This window comes from Lagenorhynchus albirostris, chromosome 3 (genome assembly GCF_949774975.1).
Source record: "Lagenorhynchus albirostris chromosome 3, mLagAlb1.1, whole genome shotgun sequence".
Lineage (NCBI taxonomy): Eukaryota > Metazoa > Chordata > Mammalia > Artiodactyla > Delphinidae > Lagenorhynchus > Lagenorhynchus albirostris.
The window spans coordinates 117,922,760-117,949,949 of record NC_083097.1 but is presented as its reverse complement, the minus strand read 5'-3'; the positions used below and the strand labels follow the sequence as shown (position 1 = coordinate 117,949,949).

The 27,190-nt window shown below is 39.3% G+C and overlaps 1 protein-coding gene across 1 annotated transcript in view; it reads left to right on the top strand.

Moving 5' to 3' along the window:
- Positions 1-27,190, top strand: part of LOC132517156 (protein diaphanous homolog 1-like) — a 52,366-nt gene that overhangs the window by 1,655 nt on the left and 23,521 nt on the right. Inside the window, exon 2 of the mRNA XM_060143825.1 lies at positions 10,252-10,334. Within this exon, the coding sequence (XP_059999808.1) occupies positions 10,252-10,334 (83 nt within the window). The remainder of the gene's footprint in view (positions 1-10,251; positions 10,335-27,190) is intronic.

Genomic DNA, 27,190 nt, shown 5'->3' with positions numbered 1-27,190 from the left:
AGGCTCCAGACGCGCAGGCTCAGTAGTTGTGGCTCACAGGCCCAGTTGCTCCGCGGCATGTGGGATCTTCCCAGACCAGGGCTCAAACCCATGTCCCCTGCATTGGCAGGCAGATTCTCAACCACTGCGCCACCAGAGAAGCCCTGTAGTATTTTTTAAATACCTAAGCAAGACCTTATCTCATCGTTTGTTATTTTCAACAGTGTAACCAAACTTTTTAATGTTCTTTTAGCCTTCAATTTCTGCCCTGGAAGCTATTTTCTGTTCATTGATGATTCTAACTTCCTGACAGCTTTGGCTCCCGCCCCCGCCCCTTAAATTATTCTTAGAAATCTCTGTATCTTAATCTGAAAGGAATAAGTATGAATTAGTCAATTTAGTTTAGTGTCAGTATTGATTTTCATGTAATAATAATCATCATTAGTAGTTTGCTGCTACTTTGACGAAGGACATTTCTAGCTAGTCTTTAAATATCTTTAGTTAGCACTTTCAGGTGTTAAATTGGCACCCTGCCTTAATTTCCCAGTCTTTTTATTAGGAAGCACTAGAGAAGGTGTTCTTGAAAATTATTAAATCATGAACAATTTTCCAAACATCCTAAATCTTACTCATTTAAAACAATTCCTGGGATAGATTTTTTTTTTTTCCTATCAAACAAGTACTTATGGTTTACCCAACTCTAAGAGTTATCACATGCAACGAAACCTTCCTGCTTGTCATCAACCACACTACATCTGTATGTTTCCAGTCATCTTCTCCCAAGAAACAAATGCTGCTCCCTTTAAAAATTATTTCTTCCTTGCATTTTCAGTGTTTTACTGACTTTAATGTTTGGTTTATTTTTTTCTTCTACATTTTCTTGCTTTCTTTTCCTTTGAGTTACTCTGCAAGTCTATAGTGATGCAAGCAGTATTTGAATGTCAGGGCTTGTTCTAATGTGTATTTCTTGGTGACAGAATAGTTGCTTTGACATCGTGTACATGGGCATCAAGTAGCAGACGGAGGTGCTGCATGTGGACCCAGTGCCACAGTACCCACCGTGATCAGGGTAACTCATCTGCTCTGCCTTTTCTGATGCAGTTTTGAGCCTCCCTCTCTTGGTGCTCTGGTTGACAGACTTAATACAGACTCCTCCCAAGTAGCCCCTTTCTTTCAACATGGCCCCCCAAAAACACTTTAGTAAAAAAGACTTTAGGCTTCTAGAGTTTAGGTTTTTATCAGGTAAGGAATTTCAAGCTAAGAAAACTTCAGAGGTGAGGACTCAGAGGATCTAGAGCTCCTCAGTATGAAGGCAAGGTTTACTTTGCTTTTGGTGCTTTGAACATCTCTAGTATAACATTTCAGAATACCTTCATTCTTAATCCTTTTTTCGAGTAGGTAACCAGTTTCAGTTACCAAGTCTCTCATTCATAGCCTTAATATTGATGGTATAATTAAATGATAGATAAATACTCATTGCCACTCTATAACTATTTCATCTTCCAGATGAAGTAGAGATATGGGTTAAATAATTTTTTCAAGGCCTTATAGTAAGTGCCAGAGGCAGGATTCAGACTCCAGAGTGTGACTCCAAAGTCCTGCTCTAACCCCCTGCTTCCCAGATGTGTATGTCCCTGCCCTAAGAGCTTCTGAAAGCTTAGATCCAGACAGAAGCTTGAAGAAGGAGATATGCTGGCTTCTGCTACCACCTCATTCATTCTGTCACAAATATTCTTAAATTGGAAGTGACTCTTATGAGTACAAAAAAGGAACAACATTAGATTAGGGAAAGTAAGATACCAGATATTTAGGGTTGAAGAAGAGAAGCCATGTTCTGATTACAGTATATTCAACTCTAGCAAAACTAATCCAGCTGGAGAAGCACGACATGCATATCTAGTACATAGACATCTTGCTTAAATGATTTCAGCCCAGTAGTTGCCAGTCTTGATGAAGAAGTTATCTGGACACAAGGTTTGCATAATATTGCATTGTTTCATCTCTCACTTGCTAAACACAACTCTCTGCTGTTTGTTAAGCATAGCTGTATCCCCCTTATATTTTAGTGGTACCTGAAACCTCCCATATACTGATGGCTCCTCCAGGAATGAACATCAAAGAAAACATCCGCCTCACTCTTGACATCTGCCTCCTGTAGGTCAAAGGTCTCGAGCCACTGCTTCATTAAGGTTCAGGAAGATGTGTGCCTTTTACTAAGAAGAGCTAAGAGAGAGGAAGTGGTTCTCAAGTTTATACTACAGATTCTTTTACGCATTTTTCTCTCTTAAGGATTATTGTCTTGTTTCTGATCTCTTGACTTTCTGTAAATCAGGAATTTACTTAGTTGATTTATTCCTTGACAGAGAATACTTTGAATTTTGATTTGATAGGCAGTGCTGTAAAACTTTTAGTCCTTTTTCACTCTCATGCTTATGGTTATCAGCCAGGAGTCTTTTTTTTTTTTTTTTTGCGGTACGCGGGCCTGTCACTGTTGTGGCCTCTCCCGTTGCGGAGCACAGGCTCCGGACGCATAGGCTCAGCGGCCATGGCTCACGGGCCCAGCTGCTCCGCGGCACGTGGGATCTTCCCGGACCGGGGCACGAACCTGTGCCCCCTGCATTAGCAGGCGGACTCTCAACCCCTGCGCCACCAGGGAAGCCCTCAGGAGTCTTTTATCATGGTTTCTTTGTTGAATCTGCTTCTTGAATTCCTTGGGAACATGTTCAGTAGTTAAATTTTATTCTTTTTCATCTTCTCCTAGGGAGCATTTTCATCACTGTGGTGGTGGCCTCAGGTCATTATTTGTATGTACAAGATAACTAGTTTTTCATTCTGCTTTCCTTCTCTTACTCTCTTTTGTTGATATCATGATCCCATTAAAAGTATCACCTCTTAAAACGTAGGGTGGTAAGTGATAACTGATGTCCGAAGTACAGTGATGTTTTTCTTTTTTGGTTTATTCCTTCCTTCCAAAAAAAATTCTGCTCTTGTAAGATCCACAAGCTAATCGTCCTTAGTAGGTGTGCGGCAGTGGACAATATGTAGCATTAGACCCTCTCCCTGTTAAAGTATGAGGTGCATTTCAGGAATTACGAGCATCAGAGCAGTTCTACAAGTGGTTAATAGCAGTAATGTTGAAAGAACTCTGGCTAAAAAGTAAGATCCTGGCAAAAAGTTGAGAATTTCATAAACAGTAACAATATTCTAATTAGGATTTGACTGTCGGCCCAGATTCCAAGGTTTGTGCTGTAGTCGCGCAAGTCTGAACTATTGGTGACAAGCGGTAGGTTTACCTGTCTACTGCTGTCCCAGAACCTTCTTGCTTAAGGCTTCAGTCTACAACAGGAGCCTATGTTGGGGAAGCAATCCCATCTTTCCCAAAAGGGATCTAAGGGTCTTTTTCCTTTTCCCTGTGATCCTTTTCTGTCCACTAGGTAGCACCCACCCAGTTGGATCTTTATCAGGAAACACCTTAGTGAATCTTTACAGCCTCTGCAACTTTATCCTCTAGAAATAAGATTTTCTAAGAGCTCCTCATGCTCCACCTTAGTCAGTGATTCTTTTGGCAGAAGGGTGTCTGTTTCATCAGTTCCCTACCCTTTCAAGTGTATAGGATTAGGACCAGAAGTGCTGCTCAAGTGAACATTTGTCTTTTAATTACTTGCTACTCTTGGATTTTGAGCAGGGTCAGGCCATTAGCTCAAAGCAGTTGGGAAGTTCTGTAATATCAGATAGTACTCCCTTGTGATTTAAAAACATAAATCTACCTGTATCGCCTGGGGTTATGAGGACTCCTGCATGTGGAATAAGTACCACACTTCCTCTGGGTTGTGATCTCCCATCATCAGTGGTATAAAAGAAGAACCGCAACTACCCCCTCACATATCCCTCAAAACTCCAAACCTTGTCATCACTATTTGCCTTGAACCCACTGGATCTAATATTGTGTCATTTATCTAGGTTTATGTCACTCACCACAGGAAGGCGCAGACTCCCAGGTTCCCCTCATCTCCCATACTCGAATCCCCATAGGTTCTGTGTGTCTCCTATTCTGCCTCCTCCTGCCATCCCACCTGAGCTCTTGAAACCTGTCCACTGTGCCCTCAGGAATTCATGGTCCATTACTAACAAAATCTCCTATATCATCGACTTCACTTTGTTGCTCTAACAGAAACCAGGCTTTCCCTTTTGCCCTCTCGTGTGTTTTTTTTTCCCTCTCATAAACCTCACCCCAGTGGACCTGAAGATGGGGTAGATGTCCTCTTTGTTCTTCATTGCCACTTTCAGATCAGTCCACCTTTTTCTTTCCTAAAAACCCATAATTTTGAATTTCATGACATCAAGTCATAATCACCCAATTTCTCTCTTTGTGCTGTTGTCTACTAACACCCCAATTTATTCCTCTGTAGTACTCCAGTGCTGTTTCTTAAATCTTAGCAATTTCTGTATAAAAGGGTCATGATCCTCCCAATATTCTGGCCTCACATTTCCTGGCACTCTTCTTTTCTAGTGATGATCTGTCCTTCACCCCATCTCACCCATCTGTCTTACGGTCATCACCAGAACTGCAGCCCCTCCACGATCTCAATTTCATACCACCCACCTTCCATTTTTTTTCTTGTGAAAGATATAGTTTATGTCCAAAAAATATGTATCTATTGTTGCTGTAAAAACTAGATGTAATGCTAAGTGAAGAGAAATTGAACCATAGTAGCAGCACAAAATAAAATGCTGAAATAGTTTCATTCTGGAGAACACAAGACATGGTCACAGAATTCAAAATAGGGTGCTGTGGATGTGAGTTTAGAAACAGAAAAAAGATGAGAGGGTATTTCTTAATAGTACCACCTTCTATCTTTTTACCTTGCTGTCTTTGGTACCCTGACCCCAACAATCCTCCAGCCCTACTGAGACGCCACTCCATTTATCCTTCAGTTTTCACTGTCCTTCACCCCCTTGAAGACTTCACTTTCTTCAGGTAAAATTATCATTAATAATTATAATAACCCTTCCCTAGGTTTTTTTTTTTTTTCTTTCCCCATTTCTCTCTCATTTCATCTTACTTGGTTTGCAAGATCACAGTCCTGGTTATTAATTCCATCTCTATCCACCCTGCACCTGTAGCGGTGCAAGTGGACACACTGGAGAAAAGGATACAACTTGCTCTCCTTTATACACTTTCTTCTCTTGGCTTTCAGGACAGCAGGGTCTCTTTCTCCTGCCTCACTGGCTGTTTTTTCTCCTGTCTCTCCTCTGCTCAGTTGGCAATATTGCTTGGCCTTGCCAGGCAACAGATATTAAACATTTCTAGTCCATTCAGTTTCCTACTCTCCTAAATGATTATTTCGCACCTTTTCTCTCCTCAAAGGCCCAACACCTCCCTCATCCTCATTCTTAGTTGAGGATGTTTTCTTTCTACTTCACTGAGAAAATTGAATTAGAAGAGGAGCTTCCACAGACTCCCACCATTACTTTTACCTACTTTCTGTGTCTTCCTCTGTGACCATGTTCCTGTCTAAAGCCAGTTTCTGGGCCAACGTGATATCCTCATTTCAACAAATGTATAGAATACACTGAAAGTATAAAATCTCCTTCTCCCCTCTCGACCATGGTTAACCATACCTTTCATATGCATATGTTATTCTAATAAAGGAATAGGTAAAATCCTTTTCTCCTTTAGTTCAGGAAAGAAAATGTAGGAAATTTTCAAATAGAACCGTACTGGAAAATTAAGGGGCAGGGGAATTAAAAGATAAAATTATAGAAATGTGAAGGTATATACATATTTTTAATGTAATGTGTGTGATCCCATTTGGTATCCACTGCTCTGCCTTTTGCTTGACATGTTTTAGCATCTCTTGATATCATTAGATCTACCTCATTTCTTTTTTCTTCTTTTTTTTAAATTGAAGTATAGTTGATTTACAATGCTGTGTTAGTTTCTGGTGTACAGCACAGTGATTCAATTATACGTATATATATTCTTTTTCATATTCTGCCTCATTATTTTTAATGGATAGTTGAATTCTGTCAGATAAATAGTACAAGACGATCCCTTATTGAGAATTTAAATTACTGATTTTTTATATAACAACAAACAATGCTGCCAGAAATATTTTATATTTATCCCTGCATACTTGCATTTCTACATGGTAAATTCTTAAAGTAAAATTTCTGGGCCCAAATTACTAGGTGTAGGATTGTACCACTTTACACTTCCACCAGGAATAAGAAACTATTATAATTTCTGATAGGGCAAAAGTGTTACCTTGTTTTAATCTGACCACTAATGAGACTGAACCAAAGGTTATCCATCATACCTTGACTCTCTCCTCATCTGTAAAATGAGATAGATAAACCTAAAGATACCTTTCAGTTCTAAACTTATGGTTCTCTTACTGTATTTTCCTTTTTTCCTTGAATAAGCTGTCTTCGGTGTTATCTGTCTACATCTCACTCTTGTTTTGACAGCTTTCTAAGTTCTTGTGTTGGTTTACTTGTTTTGGTCTGAGTTTCATGCATCTTATCCCATGCACTGGGGCCAGGCATTAGGACTTCCTCCTTGCTTACAACCAGTATTTGGGGATAGAGAGCTAAACTGGTGTAAAACTTTAAAACTTTTGCATGAAGCCTGCTGGTATAGATTCCACGGAAGACTTACTGGTGGAGATTTAAGGGAGGGTGTAATCAGATAAAGATAATTAAACTTTAATTCCTTCTAAACTAGAGGAATTTGATATATTTTATCTGCAGTGTGCTCTTCTCCTTTTTCACCACCAGATGGCACATGGAGCTCTTCTATTTTCGATGTGTCATTGTTACGTCTGGTAGTGACGCAGTCACGTTAGAGAGAGGCAACCTCTGTTGTTTTCAAATACACACTGCCTGGTATGCTGCCCTCTACCTGTCAGGAAATTCACTTGGAGGACTGATAGTAAAACGAAGACAGGAAGCTATAACTTGCCCTTTAAGGAAAGCATCTTGTCCTGTTGCAGCTTGTATTTTTATAGGAGCAATATTAGTGCTCTTTTGGGGGCCCAGAGGCTGGAGAATGCTTTTGAGTTTGTTTTTGTTTTAGTCTGATATTTTCATGAAAGCATAGCCTTCATTTCAGAGGGCTTAAAGAGGGGCTTAAATTTTACCAGCTTGGTAGTTCATTTTGTAATCCCATTATATACACGTTCCTAACACCATCTTTGTCTCAATTTCTGCTGAATAGCTACTTTAGGCACACAATAGAACTACCCACTGATTATATACTGATAATTTCCCAGGGATACTATACTGAATTGCCTTCAGGGAATTCCCCTAGCCTATCTTGGGTAGAATTTGCTGCTGCAGAAAGGCTTTTACAGTCAACCCTTCTGTCATTTGTTAACTCCTGATTATCTTAAAATAATCCCAGTTTTAGAGCCTCTTTCTAGCTATTCAGACTTTAGTTTGTGCCTCTGTTACTATTCTAGACATAAACAGACTGAAACTGTATCTTTTAAACCCAAGGTCCTATCTCGCATTACCTACAGATTCCAGATTTTATTTCTGACAAAATGTTCTTTTATATGGCATTGGCTGAGACTCAGGCCATCTGCCATGGGATGAGTATTGCCTAAATTTCTGTCAACTTAGTGCAGTTAGTCCTTATCCTTAAATATCTATTTCTACCAGTAATTCCCAGACTTCAGTGTGCATAAGGATTACATGAGGAGTTTGTTAAAGGTATAAATTCCTGGGCTCCACCTCCAGAGATTCCAAGGACTGTAGAAGGGTATGATTTTAACAAGCTCCTCATGTAATACACTAATATGGCTTGATCCATTGCTTCAGTATTTATTTCTTTTTCCATTTTCTGCTCGCTGTCTTCCCACTCTCTGCCGTAGTCTAGAAGCTGATTTCTACTTTTTCTTGTAATAACATTTTGATGTGTCTATCAGAGTGAGTGTTGTACAATTATTCTTGTTTTTATGGAGGTCATGCATGATCAATTAGGAAACAATCTGACATTTTCTGTTAACTGGTACCACACTTGCTTTTACAAAATTCTTTTCTTGCCATCCTCCCAGCCAGGTCTCGACAGGCATCTTAGAAGGATGGTTCTAAAGAAGTTCTCTGGAGTCAGTGAAGTAGCTGGGAAGCACTTTGAGACTGACTAGCCTGGAGAGGGTGGATGGAGGGCAGATGATGAGAGGTCTCTCAGGCCCACACAGCAAAAATGGAGCTGTGAGGAACTAGAGGAAGTCCAGATCATGATGAAAGATGTTACAGCTGTGCAGCTATAACTCTTATTCAAGTTTGGTTGTTCTCTCACCATGGAGACCTGGAGTTGGTAGGGATTAGAGACGTGTGTAGGAAGAGGAATGGGATCTCAGGGAGATGTGAGAGCAGAGCTGGGCTTCGGATGGGTTTTGCAGAAGAGTGATCCAGTGCTCTATGGGCTCCTACTGGAGCCCAACAGCGCTGCCTCAAAGAAAAAGCACTGTTCTGAGGATCCCTTCTAGTCTTTGGGAATCATTCGGTCTGAACTTGCTTTTCTGTTGGTATGGGACAAATCTGCCTCCTAACATGAGGTTGGGAAGACTAGTTTTCAGGGAGTACAGAGGGTGTCTCCACTATAGACTATTTCCTCTGGGACTTTTCTTTCTGCATCTCTATTATCTATTTTTTATGTAGGTGATATAGGTAGTTCAGAAGTAAAGATGATATTTTTAAAAAGTCTTAATTCCCTTCCTAGTATTCATGCATCCCAACCTTCTCCCTCTCTGGCTGTGCCATGTAGCTTGCGGGATCTTAGTTCCCCAACCAGGGATTGAACCCGGGCCACAGCAGTGAAAGCACTGAGTCCTAACCACTGGACTGCCAGGGAACTCCCTAGAAGTAACCATTTTTATTAATTTCTTTTAGAGTTTTTAAAAAATGCAATTGTAGCAAATACTAATATAAATTCTTATCCTCCCTCCCCTTACCAAAAGTACTGTCTATACTGTTCTATACCTTGCTTCTATATCCTGGAGATTTTTCTTATTAGTACATAGAGATCTTTCTCATTAAAAAAAATTCTAAATTAAAAATTTTTTTTAGTTACCACTTTTATAATGAACAGTACGAAAAAACAAATACATATAGTAATGAAGTAATCTGTCCTTTTTTTGGAAACAGTCCCCGCAGTAACCCATTTGATCTGATTGCATCTTAGTGTGAACGTGTCCTTGTGTCCTCCCTGCTTTCCTTGCAAACTCTTTCATGTAACGACTAAACAGTTAGTTACCAACACCAACTCTAAATGTACAGCAATTCATACTAGAGCCTTACAGCCACTGTGGTATGGGGAAGAGAGACTTGAGAATTTCTGCTAAGGGGCCTTCCAGACCTCCAGCTACTTCCCTGGAGTAGGAGCCGAGCTTTGTGTCACTAGCACAGGGACACTACCCGTAAAAGGGTATGGCCTTCCTACTTAGTTTTTGTTCTGGAGATAATTGCTGTAGAACTTAATACCCTGTAACTATCCCATTTTATGACTCTGGTCCATCACCTTTGGAGCAACATGGAAGAATGCTCATGATACAGTGTTAGGTGGGAAAATGCAGGAAACAATTATATTCAACCCTTATTGCAATTGTGTTTTACAGAAAAAAATGCAGAAGTAAAAGTCTGAAAGGGAATATACCAGAATATTATAACAGATTTTGTTCGGGTGCTAGACTTTTTTTTCCTTCAACTTTTCTATACTGTGGTCTCTTAGTTTTATAATGGGAAAGACAAAAGGGTTAAGAAGGAAATTTGCTAGTGTCCAGAATGCTTGAAAAGGGGGTTTCTAGAGTATTTGGACCTAATAGATTAATTTCTGCAAGGCAGAGTGCTAATGCCCAGTTCTGAAGAGCAGGTAACAGCATCTTTTACTTCATTCTCCCTAATGATCCTAGCCTGCTTCTCTTTGAAAAGTCAGATTACAACTTAAAAAGCTATTTGTTCTCTTTTCCGCTACCCTGGGTAAGGGAGCCCCAGTTATACAACAAAAGGGCATTGGTAGCCCCATGTCTGCAAGATGGGATGGAATCATTCATCCCTCCTGATCCTTCAGCAATCCCAACTCTGTTCTTAAAGTCAGTGATATTTTCTCTTGGATCTATTAGATGAAAAGATAAGGCACTCTCCTGTCTGTCTGTGTGTGTTTAAATTTCCTCTTTGCAAGAAAAACTGCTAAAATCCTTCCAAGAAGAGTGTCCCCCTTTTCCTGTTCTCCTTGCATTCCTGTTCTGCTTGCATTTTTCTTTTCAGCCACGGGGCGTGCGCAGTTGAGCCATTTTGGCTCAGATTCCAGATTGTGAGGTCAGAGACCAGGGATTGGAGGAGACTATCAGGTGACTTTCTGTAACAGTGATGATGGTCCAGCCCTCATCCCCACCCCTTCCCTCCCCCCTCCGCCCACCCTTTCCTGGCTTCCACCTTAGGAACAAAGAAAGGGAAAAAACAGCAGTGTGACGAAAACCAGCAGCTGCGTCTGCAGACTCAGGCTGGGGGCTGGGTGTTTATTCCATCTGTTCTCTTTGTTATTCTTTTACCCTGTTACTTCCCCTCCCAAAACCCAGAATAAAATGGAGGGTATTTCTAGGATTCTTTGTTACAGAGAATGGGTTAGAATTCTGCAGTTTACTCCGTGTTTAGGTTGGGGGCTGAGGGAGGTAGGCTGAGCAGAGATTAAAACTGTTCCCAGCACCTAGGAAAAGATGAACGTATTTTGTCTTCTCATTCCATTTTGTCCCAGAATTCCTATTTAATGTCAGATACAGTGACAGAGGCTTATCACCCATTCTTTCTAATTATTAAAACAATGCTCCCTAATAGGTATTATCTTCATTTTATAACCGACAGTTATGAAGTATAGAATAGTTAACATGTCCTTTGCTTACTGAGAGCTTATAGCAAGTAAATACCAAGCCAGGATTTGACCCCAGGTCTGTTGGGCTCAGAATCCAGCATTATTGAAGGGAGTGGCAAGAAGGCAGGAATGTCAGAAAAACCTGAGATGCTAGCTGCTGGGGACTGTCCTGGCACTGTGGCAGTGTTCTTTGCTTTTCACAAGTGACGAGTGTCCTGATTTCTTCAACAAGTAAATCTCAAGGGATAAAAGGAGATGGAAGGGAACATATACGTTAAAAGAGAGTCTAAAAATACGTCAACCCCTTATTCAGATCCTGATTCATTTTTTAAAGGAAGGAAAAGTCTTTATTCCCAGCGCCTTATTTTGATGCCTTTTCTCCTGCCCTCTCATGCACCTGTTCCCTTACATAAACCCGTCCTACCCTTTTGCTGACTTGCTTGGGGCAGTGCCTGTCCTTCTAGCCCCTACCCACCCACATCTCGGAAGCTGATCTCGTTGTTAGCACTCCCTTATTGAGTCACCATCCTGGGTGTGCTGGGAAAGTATCTGTGAGAAGCTCAATGACTGTATTGTCTGAATGAGCAAATGCTTGTGAAGTGCCCAGATTCTGAACGCTGCGTTTCTGCCACCCTTTCATACTTCTGTTTGCCCCCTTCTTGCTAACTCAGCATTTGGTTCTTGTAGATTTGGAATTCTGTCTGGCTTTGTTCTTGACCTTCAGATTTATCCATCTCTGCCACTTTGCTCCATCCTTCCTTACAGCTTGCACATCCATGATGGCCCAGTTCTGTTGGATTTAGCAGATAGGTATTTATTTTGGCCAAGAGGTCAGTGATAGAAATCTGGTTACCTTTGGGCAGGAATAACAGCCGTTCAACTGGCATGCGGTTTATCTGTTCCCCCACAGTTCCCACCGAGGTGTATACCTACAAGTGGCTTTGAGGTACTGAATTTTTCCCCCCGTGCATATTACAGCTATGGGGAGTATAAAGTAGAAATCCCCCACGTGGGCTGCTTCTTACATTAGCACATGATAGGGCTCTCTTGCTCTGTCCCCTTCCCAGAATCAAAGAGTTAGTGTAGAGCTTAACAGACATGGTTTATTGTATGCTGGGTGGACTTGGTGATTCTATAGCTATGTTATCCTCACAGAAAGTTTGTTGTCATTTCCTAGAGGTCTAACTAAGTATTCTCGTCTTTCAGATATGCTAGGGAGACCTAGGCCTCTTCCACAAAGACCCTGTTTTTTTAGAGAGAACTGTAGTGGTACCAGAGTCCACTTTTTTTTTTTTAACTTCCTATTATGATTCTGTGCTCATGTGTGTTGTATGTATTGCCATTATCTCACTTTATGGACATTGGATAAACTCACATGTTTGTGCTGCCTCATTTAAGTAGTGGAAACCGTTGGTGCCTTAGATCCACAGATTTTTCAACATATTTCTGCTTTTTCCATCTTTCTCGTGTGTTCTCTTTTAGTCATAAAGTATTTGGTTTACTCAAGGGAGCTGTAGCATAAGACTATGGAGGTGTTCCCTGTAGAATAGGGACAAATGTCGCAGGCTTCATCCTGGGCAGAGCAAGTAGTGTGTGGTCCTGAGACAATAAGTGAGAATTAAGGATAGGTGGAGTTGTTTTATAGATCAGCCTGAATCTTTCATCCCTTCAGGTGTAACTGGCTTTAGAGCCAGTCTGTGTTCTCAGCAGTATTTCACCAAAGTCCTTTTTCCTATCCCACTTAGTCACTCCCACCTGTGATTCTTAGGAACTTAGTTGCCAGGATGTCAGGCAACTCCCCACTCCTCCATTTCCTGTTTGTGGTCTTCATTGAGAGAAGCCTGCAGCAGGAATTCCTGGGGAAGTGATGGCTATAGCTGTGGGACTCCGGAGGCCATTAGCTCTTTCTTAAGTTGGGGAATACTGTGCTGAGATGGACCTCCCTTCCGTTCTGCAGGCTCTTAGAAACTGTTAATAATCATAACCAAAGTATAACTGGGACTCTGGCTGCTGTTGTGCCTTGACTCTGCTCTCTTTAGAAACGGAGAATTATTTTCTTTTCTTAGCCTCAATTTCTACCCTCTGAAATTTAGAGTTAAAACATAATTTTCAAGATTCATGACAAAATTGCTTGGACTCTGTAGGATTGATTCTTTTGACATATGCAAAAATAGCAAAAAAAGAAAAATAGGGTCCGTGTGTTGGACAGCAGGGGGTGCCCTTTCCCTTCGCTTTATTGCCTGGCACTCCCTGCTGCATTCAGCCATTTTAGATAGATTGTTTTTGCTCCCAGCTAACTCCATTTTGTGTTTGTGACGCAGGAAAAAAAAATTCTGCAAGGGAGGAGCCTGGCTGGGGGAGGGAGTGAGACAGGCTGAGGCAGGGCTTCAGATCTTTACTCAGCACTTGTTCATCAGGGACTTACCTTGCTGCAGGCTGCCTGCATCCTGAGCAATAGATGCAGCAAGTCCCTGCCAGCTGAGCGAAGAACAGAGTGATGCCTGGCTACTGGACGCCTACTAACCGTGGCTGGGTGCTGGTTTTGAGACAGCATGCAGGACATCCCCTTTGCCTTATGAAGAATCTAAGCCTGGCTTCGGTGGTTTTTACCACAGAGATATTTAGGCTGGTATCCTCAATTAAAGAATCGGCTAAGAAGAAAAGATACCCTTTTCTCTGAGTTGTCTGAGAAGAATCAGATGCCCTAATGACTTCAGGGAAACAATACGAGTTAAAAAACAAACTTTTATTTTTGAAAATGTAACCTCTCCCCACACACATATATAATACGTACATACATACACACACACACGCACACACACACATATATGCGAAGAAAATAGTATGAATACCTGTCTCCATCACCCAGTTTCAAAACTTAACTCATGGCCAGTCTTGTTTCATGTACCTGCATCAGCCTCCTCTTCACCACCCCAGTTATTGTAAAGCGTATATCATTTAATATCCTTAAGTAGTTGAGAATGTGTATGAAAAAATAAGGACTTTTGAAAAAAAAAGAGAATTGTATTATCACATCTGAAAAATTCTTTAATATCGCATATCCACTCAGTATTCTTAAAGTAGTATTTTTTGAAGTTTGTTCATCTGAATCAGAGCCACACACAGTCTATACATTACAATTGGTTGATGTCTCTATAGGTTCCCTCTCTAGCTTGCCTTTGTCTCTTATTTTTTTATCTTGCAGTTTGTGTATAGACTTAATTTCTTAAGGAGAGAGGGAGGATCTCTCAGGTTGGGATTGAGAAGATTCAGAGCCAAACTTCTCTTCTTCACACAGCGGAGCCTCCCATCTTCAGGATTTCCCCAGAGGTGATGGGAGAGGAGGTGAAGGCACAGTGCTCTGCAGCCTTCAGAGGGAGAAGGGACTGGAGTCTTTTACTAGGAGAGTGGCTTGTTTCTCCTGACATGATAGCCTGTTACCTACCCAAAGTCTTTAGAAAAGTTTGCAGACTGCTCTCAACAGAGAACATGGTCAAAGTGGACCATGCTGTTTCCTGGGAATTAAAGGAGAGGTTTTAAGCTTTGGGACACCAAATTTACCTGTTCTTTAATAGCTGCATCTCTAGAGTGATTCCAGGTCCTCAGCTTTATCTCCCAAACCTTTCTTTTTACTTAATTGGCAGCCTTTCTCCCTGATCAGACTTAATTAGTTAGTAATACTTCATAGACTGTTCTGCAGGAAGAAAAAATATCATGTTGTGTGGGGAACGGGCACATGAGAAAATTCTTTCATGGCTTTGGGATTTTAACATCCCCATGACCTTGTTGGAGATAACCCCAGGGACGGACCTGGATGCAGATGATGAGATGAAATCTCTTGGTGTTCTTTTTCCCCTTTTGGAAATGGGTCAGTGACTCTGACTTTCAGCAGCCACAGCAGGCAGTCTATTCCCTTGCTTTGTGGGAGAGCACAGGTTACAGAAGGGAAGTTGCAGTAGTTGACTTCTTGGCAAGGCTGGCAGGGCAGTGGTAAAGTCTGGTCCTTGGAGACTAGGTTGGCCAACTGCCTAGTTTGGAAGCTGTAGTTCCCATTAACCAAAGTGCTAATTTTTAGGTTCTCTCTTCATGTTTAAACTTTTATGGTTAAATATAATAAAAATATAGAAAGTACATAAAACAGATGTGCAACTTAGTGAATTATTATAAGGTGAATACCCTTGAAATGTCACATGTCAGGAGATAGAAACTTTCCAGGAGACTCCTAGGAACATCCATGTGCCTCTTCTCCTCTAAAAGAAACCAAAATCCCGACTTAAGGTATGGTCTCCATTTTTTGAAAAAGCTTTATCACCCAAGTTTATATTCCTGAACACTATAGTTTAGTTCTACCCATGTTTTTTAATGTCTTCTTTTTTTTTCTTTAAATTTTATTTATTTATTTAGTATCTTCAGCTGTGTTGGGTCTTTGTTGCTGCGCATGGGGTTTCTCTAGTTGCGGCGAGTGGGGGCTACTGTTCATTGCGGTGCACAGGCTTCTCATTGCGGTGACTTCTCTTGTGGAGCATGGGCTCTGGGTGCGTGGGCTTCATTAGTTGCGGCATGCGGGCTCAGTAGTTGTGGCTCACAGGCTCTAGAGCACAGGCTCAGTGGTTGTGGCACATGGGCTTAGTTGCTCCGCGGCATGTGGGATCTTCCTGGACCAGGGCTCGAACCCGTGTCCCCTGCATTGGCAGACGGATTCTTAACCACTGTGCCACCAGGGAAGCCCCTTAATGTCTTCTTTATGTCTTAAATCTATTGGCTTTTTCCTCTTTCTCTTTTTTTTCCCCCTTGCAGTTAATTTGTTGTAAAAAACTGTATCATTAGTCTGTGGAGTTTCCCATAATATCAACTTTGCGATTGTATTCGCAGTGTAGTGTGTGATTTCTGTCCTGTGTATTTGGTGTAAATTGGTAATTGGATCTAGAGGCTTAATCAGAACTAGGCTCCATTTGTTTGTCTTTCACCAAGACTTCTTCATAATAGGTGTTAGGTTCCTCTTCAGAAGGCACATAATATGTGGCTGTCCCCTCTGTGATGTTAGCAGCTGTTGATTCTCAATACATAGATCTGTTCATTCATTACGATTGCAAAATGGTGCTATGCCAAACAAAAGGAATTCCTTATATATCCTAGATATAATTCCTTTGTCCTTCTCTGACTTTGTGGCTTTTCGCTTTTTTAAATAAATTTATTTATTTATTTTTGGCTGTATTTGGTCTTCATTGCGCGCGCAGGCTTTCTCTAGTTGCGGCAAGCAGGGGCTGCTCTTCATTGTGGTGTGCAGGCTTCTCATGGCGATGGCTTCTCGTTGCAAAGCATGGGCTCTAGGCGCGTGGGCTTAAGTAGTTGTGGCACGTGGGCTCAGTAGTTGTGGCTCACGGGCTTAGTTGCTCCACGGCATATGGGATCTTCCTGGACCAGGGCTTGAACCTGTGTCCCCTACATTGGCAGGCGGATTCTTAACCACTGAGCCACAAGGGAAACCTACTTTTTTTTTTTTTTAACAGTGTCTCAATATAAACAGTGTCTTTATATAAAGTGCTTAGATTTACTAGTGTTTTCCTTTATGAGTAATGCATCTGTGGCTTATTTAAGAAATCCTTTAGTCATCAAGATAATTAATCCTATAGCTTTTCCATTCACATTAAGGTTTTTAATTAATCTGTAGTTGATTTATTTGCATATGGGTACAATTGCTTTTTTTCATACGGACACTTAGTTCCAGTCCCATTTATTGGGAAGTCTGACATGCTCAGTCTGTTATATCAAGTGCTCTTTTACACCTGGGTCTGTTTTCTGGACTGTGCTCTCCTTGTTGATCATTTTGTCTATCCCAATGCCGGTACCATACGATCTTGATTTATTACTGTTATAAAGTGTATTAATCTCCTATCTTTTGCTGCTTTTCCAAGAATGTCTTAGCTGTTCTTCTTTGTATTTCCATATAAATTTTAGAATCAGCTTGTCAACTTAAAAAAAGAACCCTGTTGGAATTTTTATTCTACTGACTCTATAAATCAATCTGGGAAGAATTGGTATCTTGTTATCAAGTCTTTTAATCTATGGATCTTAAAATCTACATTCACTTTTTTATCATTTTTAATGTTTTTCAGAAAAGCTATATTGTTTCTCCTAGAGGTCTTACACAACTTTTATGAAATTTATTCCTAGGTGCTTCATATTTTTATATGATATTTAAAATTTCTTTATAGATTATTTTGGATTTTTTTATACTGATAATCAGTATCTTCAGATGAGAGTGTTATTTCTTCTTTTCTAATGCTTAAGATTTTTTTCTTGCCTTACTGCACTGGCTCAGACCTCCAGCCAGTATTGTTGAATGAAGTGGTAATGATGAATATTCTTCTCTTGCTCCTAATCTCAAAGTTTTCAACATTTTACCTTTAAGCATGGTTTTTGCCTTCAACTTTTGGTAACTACTCTGTCGAATTAAGGAAGTTCTCTTGTATTCCTACTTTGCTGAGAGTATTTTTCATGAATGGGTACTGAATTTGATCAAATGCTTTTTTGTATTGTTAAGATTATCACATAATTTTTCTCCTTCAATCTGTAATTGTGGTGAAGCATAATAATTGGCTTCTCTTACACTAATCTTGCATTCCTAAAATAAATCCAATTTGGGCATTATATATTATCCTTTTTATTTTATATCGTTTAATTCAGTTTGTTGGTATTTCAAGAATTTTATGCTTATGAGTAAAAGTAACCTATGATTTTTTGTTCTTTTACATTTTGCTATTAAGATTATACTAGCCTCATAGTGTGACTTGAGGAATATTTCCATTTTCTGTACTGTGGAAGAATTTTTACATACAATTAGGGGAATTATTTACTCCTTGACTGTTTGAAATAATTGGCTGGTGAAGTCATCTGGGTCTCCTAGGAAATACTGACTACCAATTTAATAGCTTTCATAGTTATAGGGACTGATCAGGTTTTCTCTTATTGAGTCAGTTTTGGTAAGTTACATTTTTCTAGAAATTTGTCCATTTCATCTAGATTCTCACATATATTTTGTATGAAATTATTTACTTTAATGCCTGAAGCATATTTATTCATTTCTGTTTTTGTTTTTGCTTTTGTTTTTTGTGGTGCTTGTTCCCGACGTTGGATGCCTAATTGCTCTCTCTCATTTTTAAATACTGATCAGTCTCACCAGAGGTTTTCTGAATTTACGAGTCTTAAAAAAAAAAAAAACTGTTGGCTTTGTTAATCTCTGTTATAGATCATTAATTTCTGCTTTTACCTGTATTTTCTTTTAAAATTTTTCTTTAGAGTTTATTTTACTGTTCTAATTCTAGTTTTTTTTTCCCTCTTTTTTTTTTCCCTGATTTCTTGAAATGAATAGTTAACTCATTAGTTTTGGGTCTTTTTTTTTTTTTCCCGTATATGTGTTTGACACTAAGTTTCTGTTTTAGGTGTAGCCCCTAAGTTTTAATAGGCAGTGTATTAGCTTATTAAGGCTGCCATAGTGTTCCACGGACATGGTGGCTTAAAAAGCAGATATTTATTTCTCACAGGTCTGGAGGGTAGAAGTCATAGATTTAGGTGTCAGCAGGTCTGGTTTCTTCTGAGGCGTTTTCCCTTGGGCTGCATATGCTGCCTTCTTGCCATGTCTTCACATGGTCTTTTCCTACGTGCCTGTATTCCTGGTGTCTCCTTGTCTGTCCAGATTTTTCTTGTTATAGGGACGCCAGTCAGATTGAGCAGGGTCCACCCTAAGAGCCTCCTTTTAACTTAATCACCTCTTCAAAGACCCTGTCTCCAAATACAGCCATATTCTGAAGCACCAGGTGGTGGGGGGTGCAGACAGGGGGCCGTGGGACGTGTTAGGGCTTCAACATATGAATTTGGGAGGAACACAACTCGGTCCATAACAGGAAGCATTTTTATTATTCAGTCCAATAAATTTTGATTTTCATTATAATTTCTTTTCATGGGTTATTTAGAAGTGCTTTATTTCTAGATATATGGAATGTATTAATTTCCTATTGCTGCTATAACAAATTACCACAAATTTAGTGACTTAACAGGAATATAAATTTATTTGGAGTCCACAGTCCTAATATCAAGGTTTTGACAGAGCTGTGTTTCCTTTGGAGGCTTTAGGGGAGAATCCGTTTCCTTGCCTTTTCCAGCTTCTAGAGGCTGCCTGCATTCCTTGGCTTAGGGCCCCTTCTCCATCTTCAAAGTTAGCATCATAGTATCTTCATATCTCTATCTCTGTCTCTCTTTCTCTCCTCTGCTTCTGTCATCATGTCTCTTGTCTTGCTGTGACCCTCCTACCTCCTTATAAGGATCCTTGTAATTACATGGGATCGATCAACCAGGTAATCCAGAATAATCCTCCCATCTCAAGATCAACTTTACCACACCTGCAATGTACTTTTTGTATGTAAAGTTGAATTAGGATGTGGATATCTTTGGGGAAACATTATTCTGTCTACCAGTGTGAGTTCTCAGGATTTTTTTAAATGTCTTATTAATGTCTAGCTAGTTGTGTTTTGGTCAGTGCTCTTGTTTTTTGTTTTTTTGGGGTTTTTGCTTTTTGCTTGCCTTTTCTTTTATATATGAAATCAGCAAACCACAAAGAAAAAAAGATTTTAAAAAAAGAGAAGAGGTGGGGGGAACAAAAAGGAAAGTAATTGCTGAGGTGATTTCGTACCTTGAGGTAGTTTACTTCGCGCACTTTACCTGATGGACTCCACCCACATGTCATGGTTGTCTGGTTGTTATTGTTGCAATGTCAGAAGAAGGTTAGTCCAAACATGGGCTCTTCCACATGCAGAGAGGGCTTCCTCCCTTCCCAGCATACTTAATAGCATTGTCCAAGGTAGCTAAAGTGCACCACCTGGCTAATATGCGCTGACAATCAATACTTTAGGAGGGGAGGCCTAACTGGTCACTGCTCTTGTGATTTCAGTCTTAAGAAATTTGTGGAGTTTCCCTTTATGACTCTGAATATTGTTAAATATTATAAATGTTCTATGTGCACTTGAAATTCATGTATTTGTTCTTCAGTTGCATGAAGTGTTGTATATATCTCCATTAGGTCCTGTTTGTTAATTGTGTGGCTTAAATTTTCTGTATCTTTACTTTTTCTTTGCTTGTTTTATCAGTTACTTAGAGAAATGGTTGAAACATCCTACTTTGTGGATTTAGCATTGTAATTCTGTCAGTTTTTGCTTTATATTTCTTCTTTTAATTTTTTATATCAACTTTTTATATCAATTTCAGACTTACAGAAAAGTTGCTAGAATAAAGCAAAAAATTTCCTGCACATACTTTACCACATTCCTGAGATGTTAACATTTTACCACATTTGCCTTACTCTTCTGTGTGTGTGTTATTATATTTTTCTGAAGCATACAGATCAGTTGCCTCTTTATCCTTTGGTGTGCATGTGCTAATAGTAGATCCATAGCCACATATCAAAATTAGGAAATTAACATTAATGTAATAATATTATTTAACCTGACCTTTAGATTTTGCCAATTGTCACAGTGACATCCTTTGCAGAAAAAATACTGGATCATGCATTGCATTCAGTTGTCCCTTAGTATTCTTTAATTGGGAATAATTTCTGTTATGGTCACCTGCAAAGGCATATGGACCCCTACTCAAAATTTGGTTTGGATGTCAAGAATGATGATGCCCCACACACACCAAGAGGGTATGAAAAGGTTTATTAACTTAAATGATTGAGGTCTCTGGGAAGAGGAGAATAGTCCTCTCAAGCAGGTTTGAAATGGCTTGAAAGGGCAAGACAAGGAGACTGGCCTAAGTTTTTATTGTGTTTAGGGTAGGGTCAGGCTTAGAGTTCCTGCACAAGGACCTTGCATAGTCTGAATCTCCACTGGCACCAAGGAGGGAGCACTGAGGCCTCTGTGTTCCTTTGCCCAGATGTGAGGCACAAGGTGAAGTGGGAGAGGTGAGGCTTAACAGCTGTCAACCGTTAAACCAAAAATGGAGTCAGACTCCTCATTGTAGTTCCTTGGTCTTTATCTTTTAATACCTTGGCATTTTTTTAAAGAGTATAGACCAGTTAGTTTGTAGAATGTCCCTCAGTATGGATTTGCCTAATGTATCCTCATGATTAGATTAAGCTTATCCTTTTTTGGTGCTTTATATATCTTAATACATAAATATGTGTTGTTATCAGGTGCATACAAACTCAAAATTCTTATATTTTCCTGACAAACTAAAACTTTTATTGTTATAGTGTGTCCCTATTTATCTTTGTAATGCTTTTTGTTGCCTGGAAAACTGATAATATTAATGTACCTTCATCATCTACATTGTTGGTCTTAAGTGGAGCGTATAGTCTGTCTGCACTTAACATAATTACTGAAATATTTGGATTTAAATCTACCATCTTATTTTGTGTTTTCTACTAGTTCTATCTGTTCTATGTAATATGTTGATTTCATTCTGTTCAAAATATTTTCTAATTTCTTTTGTGATTTCTTCACTGACTCCAGAGTTATTTGGATATTTATTCAGTATCCAAATAATTGGGAACTTTGTAGTTATCCTTTTACTGATTTCCAACTTAATGCAATGCTAGTGTGATCAGAGAAAATACTTTGAATGATTTCTATCCTTTGAAATTTGTTGGTTTGCCCAGCATATGGTAAATTTTGGTAAATGTGCTGTGTGTGTTTGGAAAAAAAGGTGTAATTTGTCACTGTTGGTGCATTGTTCTAATGTATCAATTAGGTCAAGTTTGTTAGATGTGTTCATATTTTCTATATCCCTTCCAAGTTTTTGTCTGCTTGTTTTATTAGTTACTGTACAAAGGGTGTTAATTCTTCCGCTGTAGTTATGGATTTACCCTTTTCTTTTAGTTCAATTTTTACTTTATATATTTTGAAACTAAATTATTGGATGTATTTAGATTTAGAATGATCATATTTTCCTTGTGGATTGACCCTTTATCACTATGAAATGTGTCTATTCAAGGCAGTAGCATTATTACAGATAAAATCTTTATCTGATATTAGTACAGCTACATCAGCTTTCTTTTGGTTAGTATATTTTCTTCCACTATTTTGTCCTGAGACTTCTGTGTCTTTATTTAAGGTGTGTCCCTTGTAAGCAGTACATATTTAGTGTGTGTGTTTTGTAAATCCAGTCTAATGATCTTAGTCTTTTCATTGCAAAGTATTTAATCCACCTGAATTGATATATACCAAATTGCTCTTTGTTTTCTGTTTTATTTTTCCAATTTACATCCTTTTTTCCTGTTCTTCTTACTGATTCATTTAAAACTTTATTATTTCACATTTCCCCTATTCTTAGTTACACGTTTTTTTTTTTACTATCCTTTTAGTGTATACCTTAGAAATTACAACATGCATGCTTGACTTATTACAACCTAATAAATATTAGAACTTTTACCACCTTCCAGGTAATGTTAGAACTTTACAATATTTTAACTCTATGTACTACACATCTTTTGAGTCATGGATTTCATGCATTTTAATTCTGCATATTTTTTAAACCCTATAAACATTTTTACTCTTATTTTATAATATCAGTATTCACTTAAAAACTCCTTTCTGTGTTTTTCCTTCCTACCTGCATTTCTGTATTTCCTTTTGGGATACTTTATTTTCTGCTTGAATAAATAAATACCCCCTTTACTATTTATTTTAGTTCAGGTCTACTTGTAATGAATTCTCTGTTTTTGTCTGGATATATCTTTATTTCACTTACTTTTTTTGTGTGTGTGATACGCGGGCCTTTCTCTCTCTCACTGTTGTGGCCTCTCCTGTCGCGGAGCACAGACTCCGGACGCGCAGGCTCAGCAGCCATGGCTCACGGGCCCAGTCACTCCGCGGCATGTGGGATCCTCCTGGACCGGGGCACGAACCCGTGTCCCTTGCATCGGAAAGCAGACTCTCAACCACTGCGCCACCAGGGAAGCCCCATCACTTACATTTTTGAAGGATATTTTTTGTTTTCCCTTAAGAAACAAACAAACAAACCAAACCCTCCACTGTCAGTGTTACTGTTATTCATTTGAAGATACGTTCCACCTCCTGCTACTTTGAGAATTTATTTTTTACTCTGACTTTTAGCAGTTTTACTGTGATAATGTGCTATGGTGTGGTTTTCTTTGTATTCATACTTGGGGTTCTCTGAGCTTTTGATTCTGTGTGTTGAAGTCTTCATCACTTTTAGAACAAATATTTTCTCTTCAAATACTGCTCCTGTCTAGTTTTTCTTGTTTTTTGTTTTAATTATTGGCATTTTATTTTGCTTTCAAATTCAGTGCCAGTGAATATCACATTTAGCATTCCATTTTACGTGTGTGTGTCATGGGGCTTTTTTGTTTTTGCTTTGTTATTTTTAATATTTTACTTTCCCTGAGTACCTGTCTAAGGCTTCTGTTTGAGACTGAAATCCTGGGACTTTTCCCATGCTCCAAGTCACGTTTCTCCCCCTTCTCCAGCCTTCAGCTTTATTCTGGTATATTTAATATACAAAAAATTGCACATACTTAATGTATACATTTTGATGAGTTTGGACATATGCATATACCTGTGATACCATCACTGCAATCAAGGTAGTAAACATATCCATCACCTCCAAAAGATTTCTGAAGTCCCCTTGTTTTCATTTTCATTTTTGTTGGAAGAACACTTAACATGAGATCTGTCTTCTTAATGAGTTTTTACATGTACAGCACCATATTGTTAATTGCTCTGTCCAATTTTTTCTTCTCTTTCTGGGCCTCCAATTACACACGTCCCTTGCACTCTTTTTGTTACTTTCCATCTTTTATCCCTCTGCTGTAGTTTGTATCTTTTTTTTTTTTGCAGTACACAGGCCTCTCACTGTTGTGGCCTCTCCCGTTGCGGAGCACAGGCTCCAGACGCGCAGGCTCAGCGGCCATGGCTTACGGGCCTAGCCGCTCCGCAGCATGTGGGATCCTCCCGGACCGGGGCACGAACCCGTGTCCCCTGCATCGGCAGGCGGACTCTCAATCACTGCGCCACCAGGGCAGCCCTGTAGTTTGTATCTTTTTTATTGATCTGTCTTGCAATTCAGTAACTTCTATTTTGTCTCTAGTTAAACCCATCTATAGAGCTCTTAATTTCATTTAGTTCTAGAACGTCCATTTATTTATTTTTTTAAATAAATTCTAGTTCTCTGGTAAACTTCTCCATCTTCATCTATTTTTATTTTTCCCTCAATATTCTTGAACATGTTAGCTATCATTACTTTAAAGCTCCAATGTCTGGATCATGCATAAGTCTGTTCCTATTGTGTTTTCCTCTCTAGGCAGATAAGTGTGTGGGCTGATCACCTTCATGCAGTCAGGGAGTGAGCTATGCCAAGGTTTGGTTGTGGTTTTGGAAAGGCTTGATCTACCTCTGGTTCACCCTTTTCCTAGAGTGTAGGCTTTCTAGGGCTCCCAAGTGCAAGCCTGTTGTGATCACTTTTATCTCTGAGGATGTAGCCTTTTGGGTTCCCAGCTAAACAGGAGAGAGTCTCATATGAGATTCCCCACATTAGGCAGAAACTGGATCTTGATTCCTGTGTACCCCCTTGCTGCACAAAGCCCTCAAACTGATATTGGAACAATGCTCCAGTGTTTTGCTCACTGTTTCTCTGGAGCAATTCATCATCTTCTCAGCTCTTCTGTGCTTCAAGGTGATTTTTTAAAATACCATACCAGCATTTTTAGATGTTTTTCCATGGGAGACTTGACCCCCAATGCTGGAAATGGAAATTTTCATTTCTTTTCATATATTTTATGATGATTTTCACACTGAAAAACAAAAATTTTATGTACTCAAATCAATCTGTCTTTTCCTTTATACCATCTTTATTTTGTGTTATTCTTAGGAAAGTTTTCATTTATTCAAAATAACACTGTATTTTGGTTTTTAACATTTAGCTGTTTAATGTATCTGGAGTTTATTTTTGTGAATAGTGTAAAGTTAGGATCTAACTATTTTCCTTTAACATGGAGAGCCAGTTGTTCCAACACTATTGATTAGATCAGGAGTCAGAAAACTATGACCAACCCATTTTTGTTAATAAAGTTTTATTGGAACGTGGCCGTGCCCATTTGATTACATATTGGCTCTGACTTCTTTAATATTATACCAGCAGAGTTGAGTAGTTCCAACAGAAACTGTATGGCCCACAGAATCGTATATTTACTTTCGGGTCATTTAAGAAAGTTTACCAACTCCTGTGTTAGACTATACTTTTTTAAATTAATCTGAGTTTTTACTTTAGCATATAAATGTGTTTCATATCTATTTCTAGAATCTCTTCTATTTATTATTATTTATTATTAAGAACTTCATTTGTTCTTCTTTCATTATCACTCTTAGAGTTACTATAGCTTTATACTAATACATTTTATTGGCCTTGAAGATACAGTGTGTTTAGGCAGGTTTATTGAGGCATAATTTGCATACAGTAAGATTTACCCTTTTTATGTGTACATTTCTGTGAATTTTGACAAATGTATACAGCCATGTAAAGATAGAGAACATTTTCATCACTCTTAAAGTTTCCTCCTCCCCATTTGTCCATCGCCTCTCCTCACCACTAGGCCCTGGCAGGGGCTGATATGTTTTCTTGTCCCTACAGTTTCTTTTTCGGAATGTCATATAAATGGAATCATACACTGAGGAGTCTTTGAAGTCTGGATTCTTTCACCAAGTATCTTGTGTTTGAGATCTGTCCATGTTGTTTGCATGCGTGGTCATTCCTTTTTATTGCTGAGTAGTATTTCCTTGTGTCCATTCACTGGTTGATGGACATTTGGGTTGAATCCAGTTTTGGGCATTTATGAATAAAGCCAATAGAAACATTTGCATACAAGATATTGTCTGGACATACATGTTTTTCTTTTTCTTGGACAGATACCTAGGAATGGGATTGTTGGGTCATATGTTACAATAAATGTATGTTTAACTGTATAAGGAACTGCCAAACTGTTTTCACTTTACTTTCGAAAGTAGCTGTACCATTTTTTTCATTTCCACCATCAATGTATGAGAGTTGCAGGTGCTTTGCATCCTTACCGGCACTTAGTATCATCAGTTTTGTTTTTCCATTTTAGTGATTCTAGTGGGTTGGGCATTATAGTTTTAATTCCTAATTAATTTAATTCTTAGTTCGTATTCCTAATGACTTAATGATGTTGAGCATCCTTCTCTGTGCTTATGTACCATCTGTGTATCTTCTCGGTGAAGTGTCCAAATGTCTTTTGCCTGTTTTAAAAAATTGGGTTGTTTGTTTTCTTATGGTTGACTCATGAGACTTTTTTTATATGTTCTGAACACTAGTCCTTTATCAAAAATGTGTTTTGCAGGCATTTTTCTCCCAGTGTGTGGCTTGTCTTTTTATTTCTTAGCAGTGTCTCTGAAGAATAAAACTTTTAAATTTTTATAGAGTCCACTTTATCAATTTTTTCTTTTATGTTTTGTGTTATCTTCTATTGCCGTGAACAAATTACCACAAACTTAGCAGTTTAAAACAACATAGATTTATTATCTCACAGTTTGCATGGGTCTGGAATCCAAGTTAGCTAGATCCTCTGCTCATGGTCACACCAAACTGAAGTCAAGGTTCTGGCTGGGCCGCATTGCCTTCTGGAGCTCAGTGTCCTTTGCCACGCTCATGTGGTATTTGGCTGAATCCAGTTCCTTATAATTGTAGGACACAGGTTCCTCTTTTCTGGCTGGTCATCAGCCAGTGGCCGTTCTCAGCTCCTGGAGGCTGCCCACCATTTCCTGCCACATGGCCTTCTCCACAACATGGCGGTTGCTTCTTCAAGAAAAACAAGAGAGCATCTGCTTCAGTTTCAAATCTCTCTGACTTCTCTTGTCTCTGAGCTCTAAACCCTTGTTTAAAAGGGCTCACCAGGGCTTCCCTGGTGGTGCAGTGGTTGGGAGTCCGCCTGCCGATGCAGGGGACACGGGTTCGTGCCCCGGTCCGGGAAGATCCCACATGCCGCGGAGCGGCTGTGCCCGTGAGCCATGGCCGCTGAGCCTGCGCGTCCAGAGCCTGTTGCTCCGCAACGGGAGAGGCCACAACAGTGAGAGGCCCACGTACCGCAAAAAAACAAAACCAAAAACAAACAAAAAAAACAAAACAAAAAAAAAGGGCTCACCAGAATAAGTCAAGCCCACTCACATTCAACGGAGAGGATTATACAGGGTATGTGCACTAGGAGGGAAACTCCTAGTTTCCTAGAACTCCAAGAAAATCCCAGGATGCCAACTTAGGATTCTTCCTACCACATGGTTTGTACTTTTTTATTTCTGAGAGATCTTTGCCTAC